This window comes from Melanerpes formicivorus, unplaced genomic scaffold (genome assembly GCF_026170545.1).
Source record: "Melanerpes formicivorus ecotype bairdi unplaced genomic scaffold, bMelFor1.0.p_v2 SCAF_10, whole genome shotgun sequence".
Taxonomy (NCBI): domain Eukaryota; kingdom Metazoa; phylum Chordata; class Aves; order Piciformes; family Picidae; genus Melanerpes; species Melanerpes formicivorus.
In genome coordinates, this window is record NW_027142362.1 from 23,098,671 (window position 1) to 23,115,359 (window position 16,689).

Sequence of the window (16,689 nt, forward strand, 5' to 3'; positions counted from 1 at the left end):
CACAGGTCACACAGAACACATCCAGGTGGGGCTGGAAAGGCTCCAGAGGAGACTCCACCACCTGTGGGCAGCCTGCTCCACTGAAAGCCCTGGCTTCAGTTGCTCCTGAGCCTAGGGAAGGAGGTGGTGCTGGCAGCTCCTGCCCAGCACAGGGCTTGGACTTTCACAACTGGAAGAGCTTGCAAGGCAGATGTGACACCCAGGAAAGCAGAGGGGTCCATCAGAGCCCTGGGGCATGGGACAAGAGGAGCAAAAGCAGCGGGTGCTGGTCAGGAGAACTTTTTGCGGGGGGTAAGTGGGGAGAAAGAGGCTTTAAGGATGGAGAAGGAGCCTCAAAACAGGGAGTTAGAAGAGGATCACCCATGTTGAGCTGCCTCCAGCTCCTACCCAGGGGGCACAGCTGGGTCTCCATGCCCTTGGGAGGAGCAGCATCACAGCCCAGCCACAGCCTCCCAGTGCCTGTGGACCTTGTCAAGATGAACAATTGAGGGGAAAACTAAAGGGGGGGAGGGGGGGGAACAGCTTTTAATCTTCTGCAGCTCCTTCAGGAAGGAGCTTGTGCAGAAAACATTCAGGCTGGCAGCCTGATCCAAGCAGCCTGCAGCCAAAAGAGCAGCTTCCATGGCTGCCTCCTCTGCCCCACCTGAGTGTTCCAGCTCAGCTGCCTCATTCCATTGACAGGAGCAGCAGGGGAGCCTCAGCCCAAAGCACACCAGCCCTGGGGCTTCCCAAGAGGGCTGCCCCAGGGAGGGGGTTCACTGCTCCACACCCTGCCAAGCCCCCCCCCCCCCCCAGGACAACTGCCAAGCTGCCTGCCCTGCCCACTGAGCAGTCAGTGGCAGAGCTCTGGCTGCAAGGACATCAGGCAGAAGATTGGTTGGACCAGCAGGGTGGAGGAAAGTCAGACAAGGCTTGGGGGATTCTCCCCCTCCAGGCCTCAGCAAGACCAGGACAGAGTTGCTGCCATCTCATCTCATCCCCCTCCAGTATCACCTCTGCTGCTGAGGAGCACCCAGGACTTCCAGAGCCAAGAATCCATCTGGCAGCACCAATTCTTCCCTCCCTTACCTGAGGAGGGGAACCAGAACCCTGCCTGCAGCCAGGCTTGAGGATTCCTCCTTGCTGTCAGGCACAGCCTCCTGCCCCAAGAGCCCAACAGCAGTACCAGGCAGCTGGAAACCCTCCTGCAGAGAGGCACCTTCCAGCCTCAAGGGCTGGGCCTGGGGAGGTGCTGCCAGGTGGCAACAGCTCTCCACATCCTCCATCCCACCCCCTGGGTTCACTGCTGGCTTCCCAAGAGCTTGTGGCCACCCCGGGGATGGTTTACCTAGAGGGGGCATGCTCAGACCAGCAGGAAGGAGGAAAGTCAGACAGGGCTTGGGGATTCTTCCCCTCCAGGCCTCAACAAGACCAGGACAAAGTTGCTGCCATCTCATCCTCCTCCAGTGTCACCTCTACTACTGAGGAGCACCCAGGAATTATGGAGTCAAGAATCCACTTGGCTGCTTCTGGTGTCCCCTGGGAGCTGCCAAGTGAACATTGCTGCACAGCCCCAAGTTCTGTCTAAGGAGACCAAAGAGCAAAGGCTGACTGCTGTCACCTCTCCACTGGGGAGACAAGGACAAACCTTCCTCTTTATTAGGGGGCAGGAGTTACAGGGACACCCCAGGAGGGCAGTCACACTTTCTGCACACAAGGAAGAGCCCCAGAGCAGTCAAGCTCAGCAGGGTGGCTGCTATCAGCATGGCAACTTCAGCCAGCAGAGGAAATCCTCCAGCAGCATCTGGAAGAGATGAGAGCCACACATGAGAGACTTACCACACACTGCACAGAATCAGAGCATTGCCAGGGCTGGAAGGGAGCTCAGGGCTCAGCCAGCTCCAACCCCCTGCCATGCCCAGGGACACCTCACACCACAGCAGCTTGCTCACAGCCACCTCCAGCCTGGCTGCAAACACCTCCAGGCAGGAGGCTTCCACCACCTCCCTGGGCAGCCTGGGCCAGGCTTTCACCACCCTCCTGGCCAACAACTTCTTCCTCACAGCCAAGCTCAAGCTCCCCACTTCTAGTGCTGCTCCAGCCCCCCCACTCCTATCCCTCCCTGACACCCCAGAGCAGAGGGGCAGGATCCTCTCCCTCCACCTCTGCCAATGGGCACTGGCAGCTCAGCTGCCCTTGGCCTTCTGGGCTGCCAGTGCCCATTGCTGCCTCCCTGGCCCAGGCCTCATTCCTGCCCCCCTCAGAGCTCTCCCAGACCCCTATCCCTCCCTCACACCCTCCAAAAGTCCCTCCCCAGGTTTAAGTTAAAGGCTGTCTGCCTTCAGGCAGGGGAGGGAGTTGCAGGCAGCAGCTCCTCATGCTGTCTGTAAGGTCTCTGTCCAGGTGAGAAGCCATGGGGGGGATTCATGACTAGGTTAGCCTGGATTTACACTCCTTGAGGCCTGAAGAGAGAGTCAAGAGAGACATACCAGGTGAGCTCTTCCCTGCTGGTGCAAAGCCTTCTGAGGAGCTCCATGAGCCCTGAGTTGAATCAAGGATTATGAGTGGGCCAACAGAGACCTCAGCCTCTGCTGTTCCTGAGGAGTCACCTAAGAAGAGATGGATCACAGGAAGTTAGGGGTTTAGAAATAGAATCAACCAGGTTTTAAAAAGACCTTGGAGATCACCCAGTCCAACCTATCACCCAGCACCACCTGATCAACTCAACCATGGCACCAAGGGCCTCAGCCAGGCTCTTCCCTAAACACCTCCAGCCATGGGGACTCCACCACCTCCCTGGGCAGCACAGCCCCAAGGGCCAATTTCCTCTTGCTGCCAACAACTTTCTCCTCCCCTCCAGCCTCAACCTCCCCCTGGCACAGCTGCAGACTGTGTCCTCTTCTTCTGGGGCTGCTTGCCTGCCTGGCACAAGAGACCAACCCCCAGCTGGTGACAACCTCCCTGCAGGCAGTTGCAGAGAGCAAGAAGGTCTCCCCTGAGCCTCCTCTTCTGCAAGCTAAGCAAGCCCAGCTCCCTCAGCCTCTCCTCCCAGGGCTGTGCTCCAGACCCCTCCCCCAGCCTCCTTGCCCTTCTCTGGACACCTTCAAGTCTCTCAATCTCCTTCTGAAACTGAGGAGCCCAGAGGCTGGACACAGGACTCAAGCTGTGGCCTAAGCAGTGCTGAGCCCAGGGCACAATCACCTCCCTGCTCCTGCTGGCCACACTCTGCCTGCTGCAGGCCAGGATGCCCTTGGCCTTCTTGGCCCCCTGGGCACACTGCTGCCTCCTCTTCCTTGGCCCCCTGGGCACACTGCTGCCTCCTCTTCAACCTACTATTAACCAGTACCCCCAGGTGCCCCTCAGACCATCAGAGTCCAAACCCCCCTGCCAGTGCAGAACCACATAACCATGCAGTCTAGTACAGGTCACACAGGAATACATCCAGATGGGGCTTAAAACTCTCAAGAGGAGACTCCACAACCTCTCTGGGCAGCCTGCTCCAGGGCTCTGGGACCCTCAGTGCAGAAGTTCCTCCTCATGTTGAGCTGGAGCCTCCTGTGCTGGAGTTTCCATTCATTGCCCCTTGGCCTATCCCAGGGTGCAGCTGAGTAGAGCCTGGCCCTGTCCCCTCCCTCCTGACCCCCAGCCCTCAGCTATTGATAGCCATTGATCAGATCCCTCTCAGCCTTCTCCTCTCCAGCCTAACCACCCCCAGGGCTCTCAGCCTCTCCTCCCCAGGCAGTGCTGCAGTCCCTTCAGCATCCTTGCAGCCCTCCCCTGGCCTCTCTCCAGCAGATCCCTGTCCCTCCTGAGCTGGGCAGCCCAGAGCTGGATGCAATATTCCAGGCAAGTTCTAAGCAGGGCAGAGGCCATGAATTAGCTCCTGCTCAGCCTGGCTTTCAGGGCTTACAGAAAGGTGAACCCTGCAAGAGCAGCTCTGAGAGTTTTGGAGGAGACATGAGGAGAGGCTGAGGGAGCTGGGCTTGCTTAGCCTGCAGAAGAGGAGGCTCAGGGGAGACCTTCTTGCTCTCTGCAACTGCCTGCAGGGAGGTTGTCACCAGCTGGGGGTTGGTCTCTTGTGCCAGGCAGGCAAGCAGCCCCAGAAGAAGAGGACACAGTCTGCAGCTGTGCCAGGGGAGGTTGAGGCTGGAGGGGAGGAGAAAGTTGTTGGCAGCAAGAGGAATTGGCCCTTGGGCTGTGCTGCCCAGGGAGGTGGTGGAGTCCCCATGGCTGGAGGTGTTGCAGAGGGGATTGGATATGGCCCTTGGAGCCATGGTTGGGCTGTCAGGAGGTGCTGGGTGACAGCTTGGCCTTGCTGAGCTCTGAGCTCTTTCCCAACCTGCTTGATTCTATGATGGACATTTCCTTGCCCAGGGCTATGGGGGAAGAGTTGGGCCTGTCCTTAAAGTGAGAATCATTGGCCAGAGATCTTCCAGCACCTTGACCATCCCACCCTGGAGGCTCCCCATGCCTTGGGGGGGGGGGACTGTGGGCACAAGGAGCCCTACCTTGCTTGGCAGGGGGCTCCCTCCTCACACGCCTTGCTGGCCACCGGGCTGGGGGGCTGACCCTCTGGGAGTATCCTCCAGGCAGGGGACAGTTGTTGGTCTCACAGCAGCTGCAGATGTCCCCAGTCCCCTCCACAGGGCTCCAGCTGCAAGAGAAGGAGCTGTCAGGAGGCTTGGCCAGGCTGGTGCCCTCCCTCAGGCAGCAGCTACTCACAGGCTGCTGGCTCTGTTGAAGGAGCAAGCCTTGCTCCAGGGGCTGGGGGCTTGCTCGACTGGAGATGCCTTCAGGTGGCAGCTGATGTAGATCTGGGAGGGCAATGAAAGCAACACCCAAGGCTGAGTCACACCACAGCTCACTCAGAGCACAGCCTCTGGGGGAGGGAACAAGAGGGGAGACCACCACAGCTCACCAGGTTCCTGCTGTCTCCTGCAAACCTGAAGGCATCCACCTGGAACTGCAGCGTTTCCTGCCTGGGCCTCGGGGAGATGAAGGCTGAGGAGGTGTCATCTGACCTGCCATCCACCAAGCACCTGGGCAAGGGGCAGAAAGTGGAGGAGAAGCTCAGCAGGAGCCAGCAGGGAGCACTTGCAGCCCAGAGAGCCAAGCAGAGCCTGGGCTGCAGCAGGAGAAGTGTGGCCAGCAGGGCAGGGAGGGGATTCTGCCCCTCTGCTCCACTCTGCTGAGACCACAGCTGCAGCTCTGGGGCCAGCTCTGGAGCCTCTGTGCCAGGAAGCATGTGGAGGGGCTGGAAGGTGTCCAGAGCAGGGCCAGGAGGAGGAGCAGAGGGCTGGAGCTGCTCTGCTGTGAGCACAGCCTGAGGGAGTTGGGGTTGTGCAGGCTGGAGAGGAGAAGGCTCCCAGGAGACCTTCTGGTGGCCTCCCAGGATCTGCAGGGGGCTGCAAGCAAGCTGGGGAGGGACTTTGGAGGGTGTGAGGAAGGGATAGGGGTCTGGGAGAGCTCTGAGGGGGGGCAGGAATGAGGCCTGGGCCAGGGAGGCAGCAATGGGGCACTGGCAGCCCAGAAGGCCAAGGGCAGCTGAGCTGCCAGTGCCCATTGGCAGAGGTGGAGGGAGAGGATCCTGCCCTCTGCTCTGGGGTGTCAGGGAGGGATAGGAGTGGGGGGGCTGGAGCAGCACTAGAAGTGGGGAGCTTGAGCTTGGCTGTGAGGAAGAAGTTGTTGGCCAGGAGGGTGGTGAGAGCCTGGCCCAGGCTGCCCAGGGAGGTGGTGGAAGCCTCCTGCCTGGAGGTGTTTGCAGCCAGGCTGGAGGTGGCTGTGAGCAAGCTGCTGTGGTGTGAGGTGTCCCTGGGCATGGCAGGGGCTTGGAGCTGGCTGAGCCCTCAGCTCCCTTCCAGCCCTGCCAGCTCTGTGATGCTAAGTCAGGGAGGTCTCAGGCAGCTCCAAACAGCAGCACCCAGGAGAGCATCGCAGCCCTTACCCGTGGAGGTCAATTAAGGCATAGCGAGGGGAGGAGCTCCTGTCTGGACTCAGGGTAGCAACACAGTCATCACAAAGAGCCTCAGGGGGCACATGGTTCCCAGCAGCAACATCAGCCTGGAGGTGCAGGCTCTCCCCCAGCTGGAAGCCATTGGAGAGCCTCTCAGAGCTCCAGTCATCTGGAAGGCAGAGTCAAGGCAGGAGGGTCAGCTTTGGAGGAGCTCCTCCAGCCTGGGGCCTCTCTGCTGGGCAGCAAAGCCCTGGAGACCCTCCTGCAGGAGCGGGGAGGGGGAAAGAAGGGGCTGCCAGGGCTGCACCCACCATTCATGAGGCGTAGGGAGAACATCAGCTTCTCCTCCCCTGAGAGGGTGGAAGAGAAGGGAGCCCAGGTGGGCTGGACAGCGTTGCTGCTCACATTGCTCCTCCTGAGTGAAAGGGAGGAAGATGAACAGAGATTCCACCATCCCCCCAGGTCCCCAGGAGGAGAGACAGAGCCTCCCTCCCCTTTACTCACCTGGGATAGTGGCACTCAATAGGCACCACAGCTGCATTAGTCCTGACAATGAGCAGGTTGCCAGGGGAAGGGTTGTAAGACAAGCTGGTTCTGTAGATCAGGGAGTCTGGGGTCACCTGGAAGGAAGATGTGGGAGAGCTGAGGAGGCAGGGAAACAACACCAGAGACCCTGCCCTCTGAGGGGGGCAGGAATCAAGCCTGGGACAGGGAGCCAGCAATGGGCACTGGCAGCCCAGAAGGCCAAGGGCAGCTCAGCTGCCCTTGGCCTTCTGGGCTGCCAGTGCCCATTGCCAGAGGTGGAGGGAGAGGATCCTGCCCCTCTGCTCTGGGGTGTCAGGGAGGGATGGAGCAGCACTAGAAGTGGGGAGCTTGAGCTTGGCTGTGAGGAAGAAGTTGTTGGCCAGGAGGGTGGTGAGAGCCTGGCCCAGGCTGCCCAGGGAGGTGGTGGAAGCCTCCTGGCTGGAGGTGTTTGCAGCCAGGCTGGAGGTGGCTGTGAGCAAGCTGCTGTGGTGTGAGGTGTCCCTGGGCATGGCAGGGGGGTTGGAGCTGGCTGAGCCTGGAGCTCCCTTCCAGCCCTGTGATTCCAAGCTGCCTGGCAGGTCCAAGGTCAAGCTTGCCCCATTTAGCCTGGCTAATGGCTGTAAATCAATGACAACAACCCCAAACCCACTTCCCCCACCTCCCACCCCCAAATCCTATTTCACTGCAATGAGATGGAGCTGATGGAGCAGGTCCAGAGGAGGCCACTAAAATGCTCAGGGGGTTGGAGCAGCTCTGCTCTGAGGGCAGGCTGAGGGAGCTGGGGATGCTCAGCCTGGAAAGGAGGAGAGAAGCTTCCAGGGAGACCTAATAGCAGCCTGCCAGGACCTGAAGGGGGCTGCAAGAAGGCTGGAGAGAGACTGTGTGCAAAGGCCTGCAGGGACAGGCCCAGGGGCAATGGCTTCAGAGCAGAGCAGAGCAGATTGAGATTGGATGTGAGGAACAAGTTCTGCCCCAGGAGGCTGCTGGAACACTGCAGCAGGTTGCCCAGGGAGGTCCCTTCCAGGCCTGACAATTCAGTTCAGCTGAGAATCAAGCTGGAAGAGACCTCCAAGATCATCAAGGGCAACCAATCCCCCAACCCTAACTAACCAGCTCTGACCATGGCTCTGAGTGCCTCACCCAGGCTTTGCTTCAACACCTCCAGGGACACTGCCCCCCCTCACCCACCCCAGGGAGCCCCTTCCACTGGGCAGTCAGGCACAGGCTGTCCTCCATGCTCCCAGCCCAGCACACAGAGGATGCCCTGAAGCTTTGTCCTGGCATCCCAACAGGAGGCCAGGTGCTCCAGCCAGCCCTCACAGAGCAGGCAGGGGCTGGAGGTCCTTCAGACCTCCTCCCTGAGGTGAGCTGGGGCTCACCAGCCCCAGGCAGCTCTTCCCCTCTCCTGCTGAGGGGATCTGCAAAGCCTCTTTCCCTGCTTGTCCAGCACCCAGCTCTGCAGTCCCAAGCTGGGCCTCATCCTCCCACATCCAGATGCATTTGGCCAAGACCTGCACCCAGCCCAACCCAGGGCTTGAGGCTGGTGTCTGTGCTCCAGGAACCAGCTCTGCCATGGCCACAGGGGAGCTGCTGCAGCCAGCCACGACCCTCCTCACCCCCAGACCCTGGCACCACCCTTGCCAGCCCCCTTCCTAGGGGCCAGCTCTTGGTTTCTTAGCAGTTCAAGCTGTCTACCACCATCCCCATCCAAGCCCCCAGTTGTAGTCCAAGCCCACAGAAGGTTAGTTTCACAGCCTCACAGAAGCCTCCAGCCTGGAGGAACCCCCACCCCAGGACAACCCAGCCCAACCCAGCCCCCCTGCTCTGCAAGGGCCACCCCTAAGCCATACCCCCAAGCACAGCACCCAAACCACCCTTAACCACCTCCCAGGCTGGGGACTCCAGCAGCTCCCTGGGCAGCACCTTGCAGGGCCTGAGCACTCTGCATGAAGAGCAAAACTCCTCCTGAGGTTTTCCCCACACAGCATCCCCAGGGATGGAGGAGCCCAGCCCAGCCCAGCCCAGCAGCCCCACCTCACCTGCAGGCTGCTGCCACACTCGTGCAGCCCAGCCACGAAGGTCACTGTGCCCTCAGCAGCACTCTGGGCCACAGGCAGGCAGGAGGCTGAGCCCAGGGTCAGCTCTGCAGCCTTCACCAGCCGCCCAGTGCCGAAAAGGTCTCTGTGCACCCTGACCACCACCTGTGCCTCCTGGCACTGCACAGCCACAGGGTGCAGGGGGGCAGCGGCCTGCAGCTGGGAGACATCCACCCATGCCCAGGGAGAGGGCTGGGAGAAGGCAGGCACACGGGCTCTGCCCCGAGAGGAGCCCCCCCGGCCCCTCAACACCCCCGAGCCCCGTTGAGGGAAGCTCCAAGGGCTGTAGGATGCTGCTCCAGCCAGCACCCAGCAAAAGAAAGCCACAGCCAGGCTGCCTCCAGACCCCATCTCGACCCCAGGAGAACCAGCTCATGGAGAAGGTGCTGCTGAGGAGCCTTTTATAGCAGCACAGCCCAGCGGCCGAGATGCAGCGCACCTGGGGGCTGCAGGCAGGCCCCCACCCAGCCAGCAGCCACTCAGGGCAAGGTGGAGGCAGCTGGCACCACCCCAGCCTCTGGGGGTGTGGAAGGTCGTTGGCCTGCAGGACCTGCACCTGGGAGTGCCCCAGAGCAGTCTGTCCCACGTCCCTCTGTCCTGCCTGTTTGGGGAGGCAGCAGCTGCTGCCACCCTGGAGGCCAGCTGCCCACGAGGCCTCTGCCCATGTCCCACTCTGGGCGTGGGATGGAGCCAGGTCTGGCTGCCAGCGTGGTAAGGGCTTGCTCAGTCTCCCACAGGCATTTCAGCCCTGGCCCTGGGTTTGATCTTAGGAGAGAGGAGGCCTGGCTGGAGCAGCTCCCCATCTGCAGGGCAGTAGCTCCTAGGAGAGACCAGAGCCATCAGCTCCGGGGGGCAGAGGGCTGAGGGGGTGCTGGAGCTGGCAGGACCTTGGGGTGGGCATGATCTGCCTGGCACAAGGCTTCCTGCCCGTGCTGGGTGAGGAACTGGCTGGAGGCTGAGCCCAGAGAGTGGTGGTGAATGGTGCCACAGCCAGCTGGCAGCCAGGCACCAGTGCTGTGCCCCAGGGAGCAGTGCTGGGCCCCAGCCTGGTCAATATCTTCACTGATGATCTGGAGGAGGGGATGGAGTCCATCAGCAGGAAATGTGCAGCTGGCAGCAAGCTGGGGGCAGGAGTTGAGCTGTGAGAGGGTAGGAGAGCTCTGCAGAGGGACCTTGCCAGGCTGCACAGATGGGCAGAGGCCAAGGGCAGGAGACTGAACACATCCAAGTGCCAGGGGCTGCACTTTGGCCACAGCAACCCCAGGCAGTGCTACAGGCTGGGGCCAGAGTGGCTGAGAGCAGCCAGGCAGAGAGGGAGCTGGGGGCAGTGGTGGAGAGCAGCTGAAGAGGAGGCAGCAGTGTGCCCAGGGGGCCAAGAAGGCCAAGGGCATCCTGGCCTGCAGCAGGCAGAGTGTGGCCAGCAGGAGCAGGGAGGTGATTGTGCCCTGGGCTCAGCACTGCTTAGGCCACAGCTTGAGTCCTGTGTCCAGCTCTGGGCTCCTCAGTTTCAGAAGGAGATTGAGAGACTTGAAGGTGTCCAGAGAAGGGCAAGGAGGCTGGGGAGGGGTCTGGAGCACAGCCCTGGGAGGAGAGGCTGAGGGAGCTGGGCTTGCTTAGCCTGCAGAAGAGGAGGCTCAGGGGAGACCTTCTTGCTCTCTGCAACTGCCTGCAGGGAGGTTGTCACCAGCTGGGGGTTGGTCTCTTGTGCCAGGCAGGCAAGCAGCCCCAGAAGAAGAGGACACAGTCTGCAGCTGTGCCAGGGGAGGTTGAGGCTGGAGGGGAGGAGAAAGTTGTTGTCAGCAAGAGGAATTGGCCCTTGGGCTGTGCTGCCCAGGGAGGTGGTGGAGTCCCCCTGGCTGGAGGTGTTGCAGAGGGGATTGGATGTGGCCCTTGGAGCCATGGTCTAGCCATGGGGTCTGTGGTGACAGCTCGGACTGGATGATCTCTGAGGTCTCTTCCAGCCTTGGGGATACTGTGAGACTGTGATACTTGGAGCCATGGTTTAGCTGTCAGGAGGTGTTGGGTGCTGGCTTGGACTTGGTGACCTCTGAGCTCTTTCCCACCCCTGCTGTGATTCTGTGGCTCTTGCTGCAGCTCCTCCTGGTGACCTTGGCCATGGATCCAACCTCTCCAGGTCACTCTGCCAGAGCCTCCCTGCCCTGCTGCAGACCAACACTGCCACCTCGCTTGGGGTGGTCTGTGATGGTCCTGGGGTACCCTCCAGGGCTGGCACAGTCAGAGAGGGCCTGAGCTGTGAGATCCACCTGGCCTCTGGCCCTGGGGGTGCTGCCAGCCTGTCCTGGGCTGCCTTTCATGGCTCTGTGCTCTGGGTAATTGCCTCTCCAGTAATGAGGGCATCACAAACCAGTCCTCTGCATAGAAAGCAGAGGTACCAAGCTGATCTCCCCCACACACACTAACAGCAGCTGAGAAGTGACTGGCAGGCATAATCAAGAGATTAATTGGCCCTGGTGTATTAATTAGGCTAATTGGCACAGCTGCTGGTGTGTGCAGTACGGTGACTAACAGCTCCACCTCGCCCAGCGTGGCTGAGGAGCCTGGGGGTCACTCCAAGCTGCTTGACACAGTGCCAGAGCCCCTGAGTGGGGTCCCCCTGGCACAAGGGGGGTGGCCTGCACACCCCCCACTCTTCAGCACATGGCTCAGCAGCCCAGGAGGATGAGGATGAGGAGAGGAGAGGAGAAGGGAGAGGAGAAGGGAGAGGAGAAGAAGGGAGAGGAGAAGAAGGGAGAGGAGAGGAGAGGAGGGGAGAGGAGAAGGGAGAGGAGAGGAGAAGGGAGAGGAGAGGAGAAGGGAGAGGAGAGGAGAGGAGAAGGGAGAGGAGAGGAGAGGAGAAGGGAGAGGAGGGGAGAGGATAAGGGAGAGGAGAGGAGAAGGGAGAGGAGAGGAGAAGGGAGAGGAGAGGAGAGGAGAAGGGAGAGGAGAGGAGAGGAGAAGGGAGAGGAGAGGAGAAGGGAGAGGAGAGGAGAGGAGAAGGGAGAGGAGAGGAGAAGGGAGAGGAGAGGAGAAGGGAGAGGAGAGGAGAGGAGAGGAGAAGGGAGAGGAGAGGAGAGGAGAAGGGAGAGGAGAGGAGAGGAGAGGAGAGGAGAGGAGAGGAGAGGAGAAGAGAGGAGAGGAGAGGAGAGGAGAAGGGAGAGGAGAGGAGAGGAGAGGAGAGGAGAGGAGAGGAGAGGAGAGGAGAGGAGAGGAGAGGAGAGGAGAGGAGAGGAGAGGAGAGGAGAGGAGAGGAGAGGAGAGGAGAGGAGAGGAGAGGAGAGGAGAGGAGAGGAGAGGAGAGGAGAGGAGAGGAGAGGAGGGGAGAGGAGAGGAGAGGAGAGGAGAGGAGAGGAGAGGAGAGGAGAGGAGAGGAGGGGAGAGGAGAGGAGGGGAGAGGAGAGGAGAGGAGGGGAGAGGAGAGGAGAGGAGGGGAGAGGAGAGGAGAGGAGGGGAGAGGAGAGGAGAGGAGAGGAGAAGGGAGAGGAGAGGAGAGGAGAGGAGAGGAGAGGAGAGGAGAGGAGAGGAGAGGAGAGGAGAGGAGAGGAGAGGAGAGGAGAGGAGAGGAGAGGAGAGGAGAGGAGAGGAGAGGAGAGGAGAGGAGAGGAGAGGAGAGGAGAGGAGAGGAGAGGAGAGGAGAGGAGAGGAGAGGAGAGGAGAGGAGAGGAGAGGAGAGGAGAGGAGAGGAGAGGAGAGGAGAGGAGAGGAGAGGAGAGGAGAGGAGAGGAGAGGAGAGGAGAGGAGAGGAGAGGAGAGGAGAGGAGAGGAGAGGGGAGGGGAGGGGAGGAGAGGAGGTGTTGGGTGACAGCTTGGATTTGCTGAGCTCTTAGGCCTTTCCCAACCTGATTGATGCCACGAGTCTATGAGAAGGTCTCTCAGAGGGGTGCACCAGTGGCTGTTTGCCCCTTGAAAGTCACTGGTTCCACACCCCCCCCACTCTTCAGCACCTGGCTCGGCAGCCCAGGGGGATGGGGGTCAGCCTCATGCTGTGTTTCTAATGGGCTGTGGGGGGGCCCCCAGGGGCCATGGGGTTCACTGGCTGGAGTGGCTTCCTCCTCCTGTGCTAGGACCTCAGAATGCTTTGGGTTGGAAAGGACCTCTGACAATCATCAAGTCCAAACCCTCCCTGCCAGAGCAGGGCCAGAGGATCCAGCACAGGCCACAGGGGAACACATCCAGGTGGGGCTGGAAAGGCTCCAGAGGAGACTCCACCACCTCTGTGGGCAGCCTGCTCCACTGAAAGCCCTGGCTTCAGTTGCTCCTGAGCCTAGGGAAGGAGGTGGTGCTGGCAGCTCCTGCCCAGCACAGGGCTTGGGCTTTGACAACTGGAAGAGCTTGCAAGGCAGATGTGACACCCAGGAAAGCAGAGGGGTCCATCAGAGCTGGGGGGGCTGGAAAGGCTCCAGAGCAGGAGACTCCACAACCTCTCTGGGCAGCCTGCTCCAGGGCTCTGGGACCTCACAGTGCAGAAGTTCCTCCTCATGTTGAGCTGGAACCTCCTGTGCTGGAGTTTCCATCCATTGCCCCTTGGCCTATCCCAGGGTGCAGCTGAGCAGAGCCTGGCCCTGTCCCCTCCCTCCTGACCCCCAGCCCTCAGACATCTATAAACACTGATTAAATCCTGCCCCCAGCCATGCTTCTGCTAGCAGGAGTGGAGCTGGCAAGAGCATCGTTTCCCAAGGAGCAGCAAAGAGAGGTTGGTGATGCTTAATGAGCCTTAGAGAAGCCTGTGGTGGCTGGGGCATGGAGATGATGCTCAGACACTGCTGGAGAAGGATTCACTTCCCCTGCTTGAGCTGTATTTAACACTCCAGTGGAGAAACCTCCTGGCAAACAGATGGACACCTTCAGGTGAAGCATCTAGAGCAAGAGGTGTTGACACTGCAGCTCTCCCTCCACACCCAACCCACAGAACCACAGAGCTGGCAGGGCTGGAAGGGAGCTCAGGGCTCAGCCAGCTCCAACCCCCTGCCATGGGCAGGGACACCTCACACCACAGCAGCTTGCTCACAGCCACCTCCAGCCTGGCTGCAAACACCTCCAGGCAGGAGGCTTCCACCACCTCCCTGGGCAGCCTGGGCCAGGCTCTCACCACCCTCCTGGCCAACAACTTCTTCCTCACAGCCAAGCTCAAGCTCCCCACTTCTAGTGCTGCTCCAGCCCCCCACTCCTATCCCTCCCTGACACCCCAGAGCAGAGGGGCAGGATCCTCTCCCTCCACCTCTGCCAATGGGCACTGGCAGCTCAGCTGCCCTTGGTCTTCTGGGCTGCCAGTGCCCATTGCTGCCTCCCTGGCCCAGGCCTCATTCCTGCCCCCCTCAGAGCTCTCCCAGACCCCTATCCCTCCCTCACACCCTCCAAAGTCCCTCCCCAGCTTGCTTGCAGCCCCCTGCAGATCCTGGCAGGCCACCAGAAGGTCTCCTGGGAGCCTTCTCCTCTTCAGCCTGCACAACCCCAACTCCCTCAGTCTGTCCTCACAGCAGAGCAGCTCCAGCCCTCTGCTCCTCCTCCTGGCCCTGCTCTGGACACCTTCCAGCCCCTCCAGATCCTTTTTTCTTCCCTCAGGTGCTGAAGGTGTGTATAAACATTGAGGAACTCATCAAGCAGCTCATCCCAAAGGGAGGATGAGACTTCTGCTTCCTGCAGCAGGGAGCCAAGGCTTCTACTGTGCAGCTCAGGCTGCCCAAGGAGGTGGGAGATGCCCCAGCCCTGGAAGCATTGCAGGGCAGGCTGCCTGGGGCTCTGCAGCCTGCTCTAGGTGCAGCTTGGGGGTTGGACTGGGTGGCCTTGAAAGGTCCCTTCCAGTGCAAACCAGTCTGCAATGGGGGAACTGGGATTGTCCAGTCTGGAGGAGAGGAGGCTGAGGGGAGACCTCAGTGCTCTCTACAGCTCCCTGGGGCCAGGTGGGGGTTGGTCTCTTCTCCCTAGTATCAGGTCACAGGCTGGGGAGGGACTGCTCAGGATCTCAGGCAGTGATAGGACTAGGGGGAATGGAATGAAGCTGGAGGTGGGGAGATTCAGGCTGGAGGGGAGGAGGAAGTTCTTCCCCAGGAGAGTGGTGAAGCCCTGGAATGGGTTGTCCAGGGAGGTGGTTGGGGCCCTGTCCCTGGAGGTGTTTAAGGCCAGGCTGGATGAGGCTCTGGGCAGCCTGATCTAGTGTGGGGTGTCCCTGCCCATGGCAGGGGGGTTGGAATTGGATGATCCTTGGGGTCCCTTCCAACCCTATAAGACTATGAATGAGAAGAAATGGCCTGAAATTGCCCCAGAGGAGGTTTAGGTTAGAGAGGAGGAAACATTTCTCTGCTGCAGGAGTGGCCAGGGCTTGGAAGAGGCTGCCCAGGGAGGTGGTGGAGTCCCCATGGCTGGAGGTGTTTAGGAGGAGACTTGATGGGGTGCTTGGAGCCATGGTTGAGTTGATCAGATGGTGCTGGGTGCCAGGTTGGACTGGATGGTCTCCAAGGTCTCTTCCAACCTGGTTAATTCCATTCCATTCCATTCCATTCCATTCCATTCCATTCCATTCCATTCCACTCCATTCCATTCCATTCTGTTGGCTTCCCCCTTCTCCCAGGGGCTTGGTAGAGACCCTGAGCTGCTGTCAGCCCAGGGAGGGACAGAGCACTGTGGCAAACAGGAGCTGGTCCTTGGTTCCCAGGGGAAAACTACAGCAGAAGGCTTTGCAGATGGGAAGGGAGATTCCTCCAGAGCCATTAACTCCAATCACAGTGATGGATGTGCTGCTCACTGTGGTGCCAGAGCTGGAGCTGCTGGCTGAGGCTCTTTTTAACTGCCTATTGATCTGTTCTGGACCCAAAGGAGAAGAAAAGCTGCTCCTCACCCAACAGGCTCAGGCTTTTCAAGCCAGTACAATCCCCTGCTCCTCTTTCATCCCAGATGCCTGATTTGATCTCCCTCCATCCTGCTGCTGGGGCTCCCAGCTGCCAGACCTCTGCTGTGAGAATCACAGAATGCTTTGGGCCAGAAGGGACCCCAAAGGTCAGGCAGTTCCAACCCCCCTGCCAGGGGCAGGGACCCCTTCCACTGGCCCAAGCTGCCCAAGGCCCCATTCAGCCTGGTCTTGAACCCCTGCAGTGTTCCATCCCCAGTCTCCCTCTGTGGCTGGGAGAAACCCACCCTGGAGCAGAGGAACCTTGGGCTGGGGCAGCACAAGGCTGGAAGTGGCTCAGGCTGGAAGTGGCTCTTGGGGTTCCAGATGAACTGTGGAACAGAGCCAACCCCCATGGGGGCCTGGGCTCCCAGAGATGGTTGGCAGGAGGTTGGCTGATTCAACCTCTGGACCTTCAGTGCCATGTCCTGGACCTTGCCAGGCTGCACAGATGGGCAGAGGCCAAGGGCAGGAGATTGAAGACATCCAAGTGCCAGGGGCTGCACTTTGGCCACAGCAACCCCAGGCAGTGCTGCAGGCTGGGGCCAGAGTGGCTGAGAGCAGCCAGGCAGAGAGGGAGCTGGGGGCAGTGGTGGAGAGCAGCTGAAGAGGAGGCAGCAGTGTGCCCAGGGGGCCAAGAAGGCCAAGGGCATCCTGGCCTGCAGCAGGCAGAGTGTGGCCAGCAGCAGCAGGGAGGTGATTGTGCCCTGGGCTCAGCACTGCTGAGGCCACAGCTTGAGTCCTGTGTCCAGCTCTGGGCTCCTCAGTTTCAGAAGGAGATTGAGAGACTTGAAGGTGTCCAGAGAAGGGCAAGGAGGCTGGGGAGGGGTCTGGGGCACAGCCCTGGGAGGAGAGGCTGAGGGAGCTGGGCTTGCTTAGCCTGCAGAAGAGGAGGCTCAGGGGAGAGCTTCTTGCTCTCTGCAACTGCCTGCAGGGAGGTTGTCACCAGCTGGGGGTTGGTCTCTTGTGCCAGGCAGGCAAGCAGCCCCAGAAGAAGAGGACACAGTCTGCAGCTGTGCCAGGGGAGGTTGAGGCTGGAGGGGAGGAGAAAGTTGTTGGCAGCAAGAGGAATTGGCCCTTGGGCTGTGCTGCCCAGGGAGGTGGTGGAGTCCCCATGGCTGGAGGTGTTGCAGAGGGGATTGGATGTGGCCCTTGGAGCCATGGTTGAGCTGTCAGGAGGTGCTGGGTGCCAGCTGGGACTTGCTCAGCTCTGAGCTCTTTCCCAACCCTGTTGATTCCACGAGTCTGTGTCCAGC

General features: G+C 60.4%; 1 protein-coding gene across 1 annotated transcript; it reads right to left on the minus strand.

Annotated features, from left to right (window-relative positions):
* Window positions 1-1,573: 1,573 nt before the first annotated feature.
* LOC137444081 (zona pellucida sperm-binding protein 3-like) lies at window positions 1,574-8,904 on the minus strand. The gene is made up of 9 exons (XM_068144392.1): window positions 8,497-8,904; window positions 6,437-6,552; window positions 6,244-6,347; window positions 5,924-6,101; window positions 4,898-5,018; window positions 4,702-4,793; window positions 4,488-4,633; window positions 2,469-2,588; window positions 1,574-1,783 (listed from the first exon to the last, which is right to left on the minus strand). The coding sequence occupies exons 1-9, from the start codon at window positions 8,902-8,904 to the stop codon at window positions 1,653-1,655; spliced, it is 1,416 nt and encodes a 471-aa protein (XP_068000493.1). The 3' UTR covers window positions 1,574-1,652.
* Window positions 8,905-16,689: the final 7,785 nt, after the last annotated feature.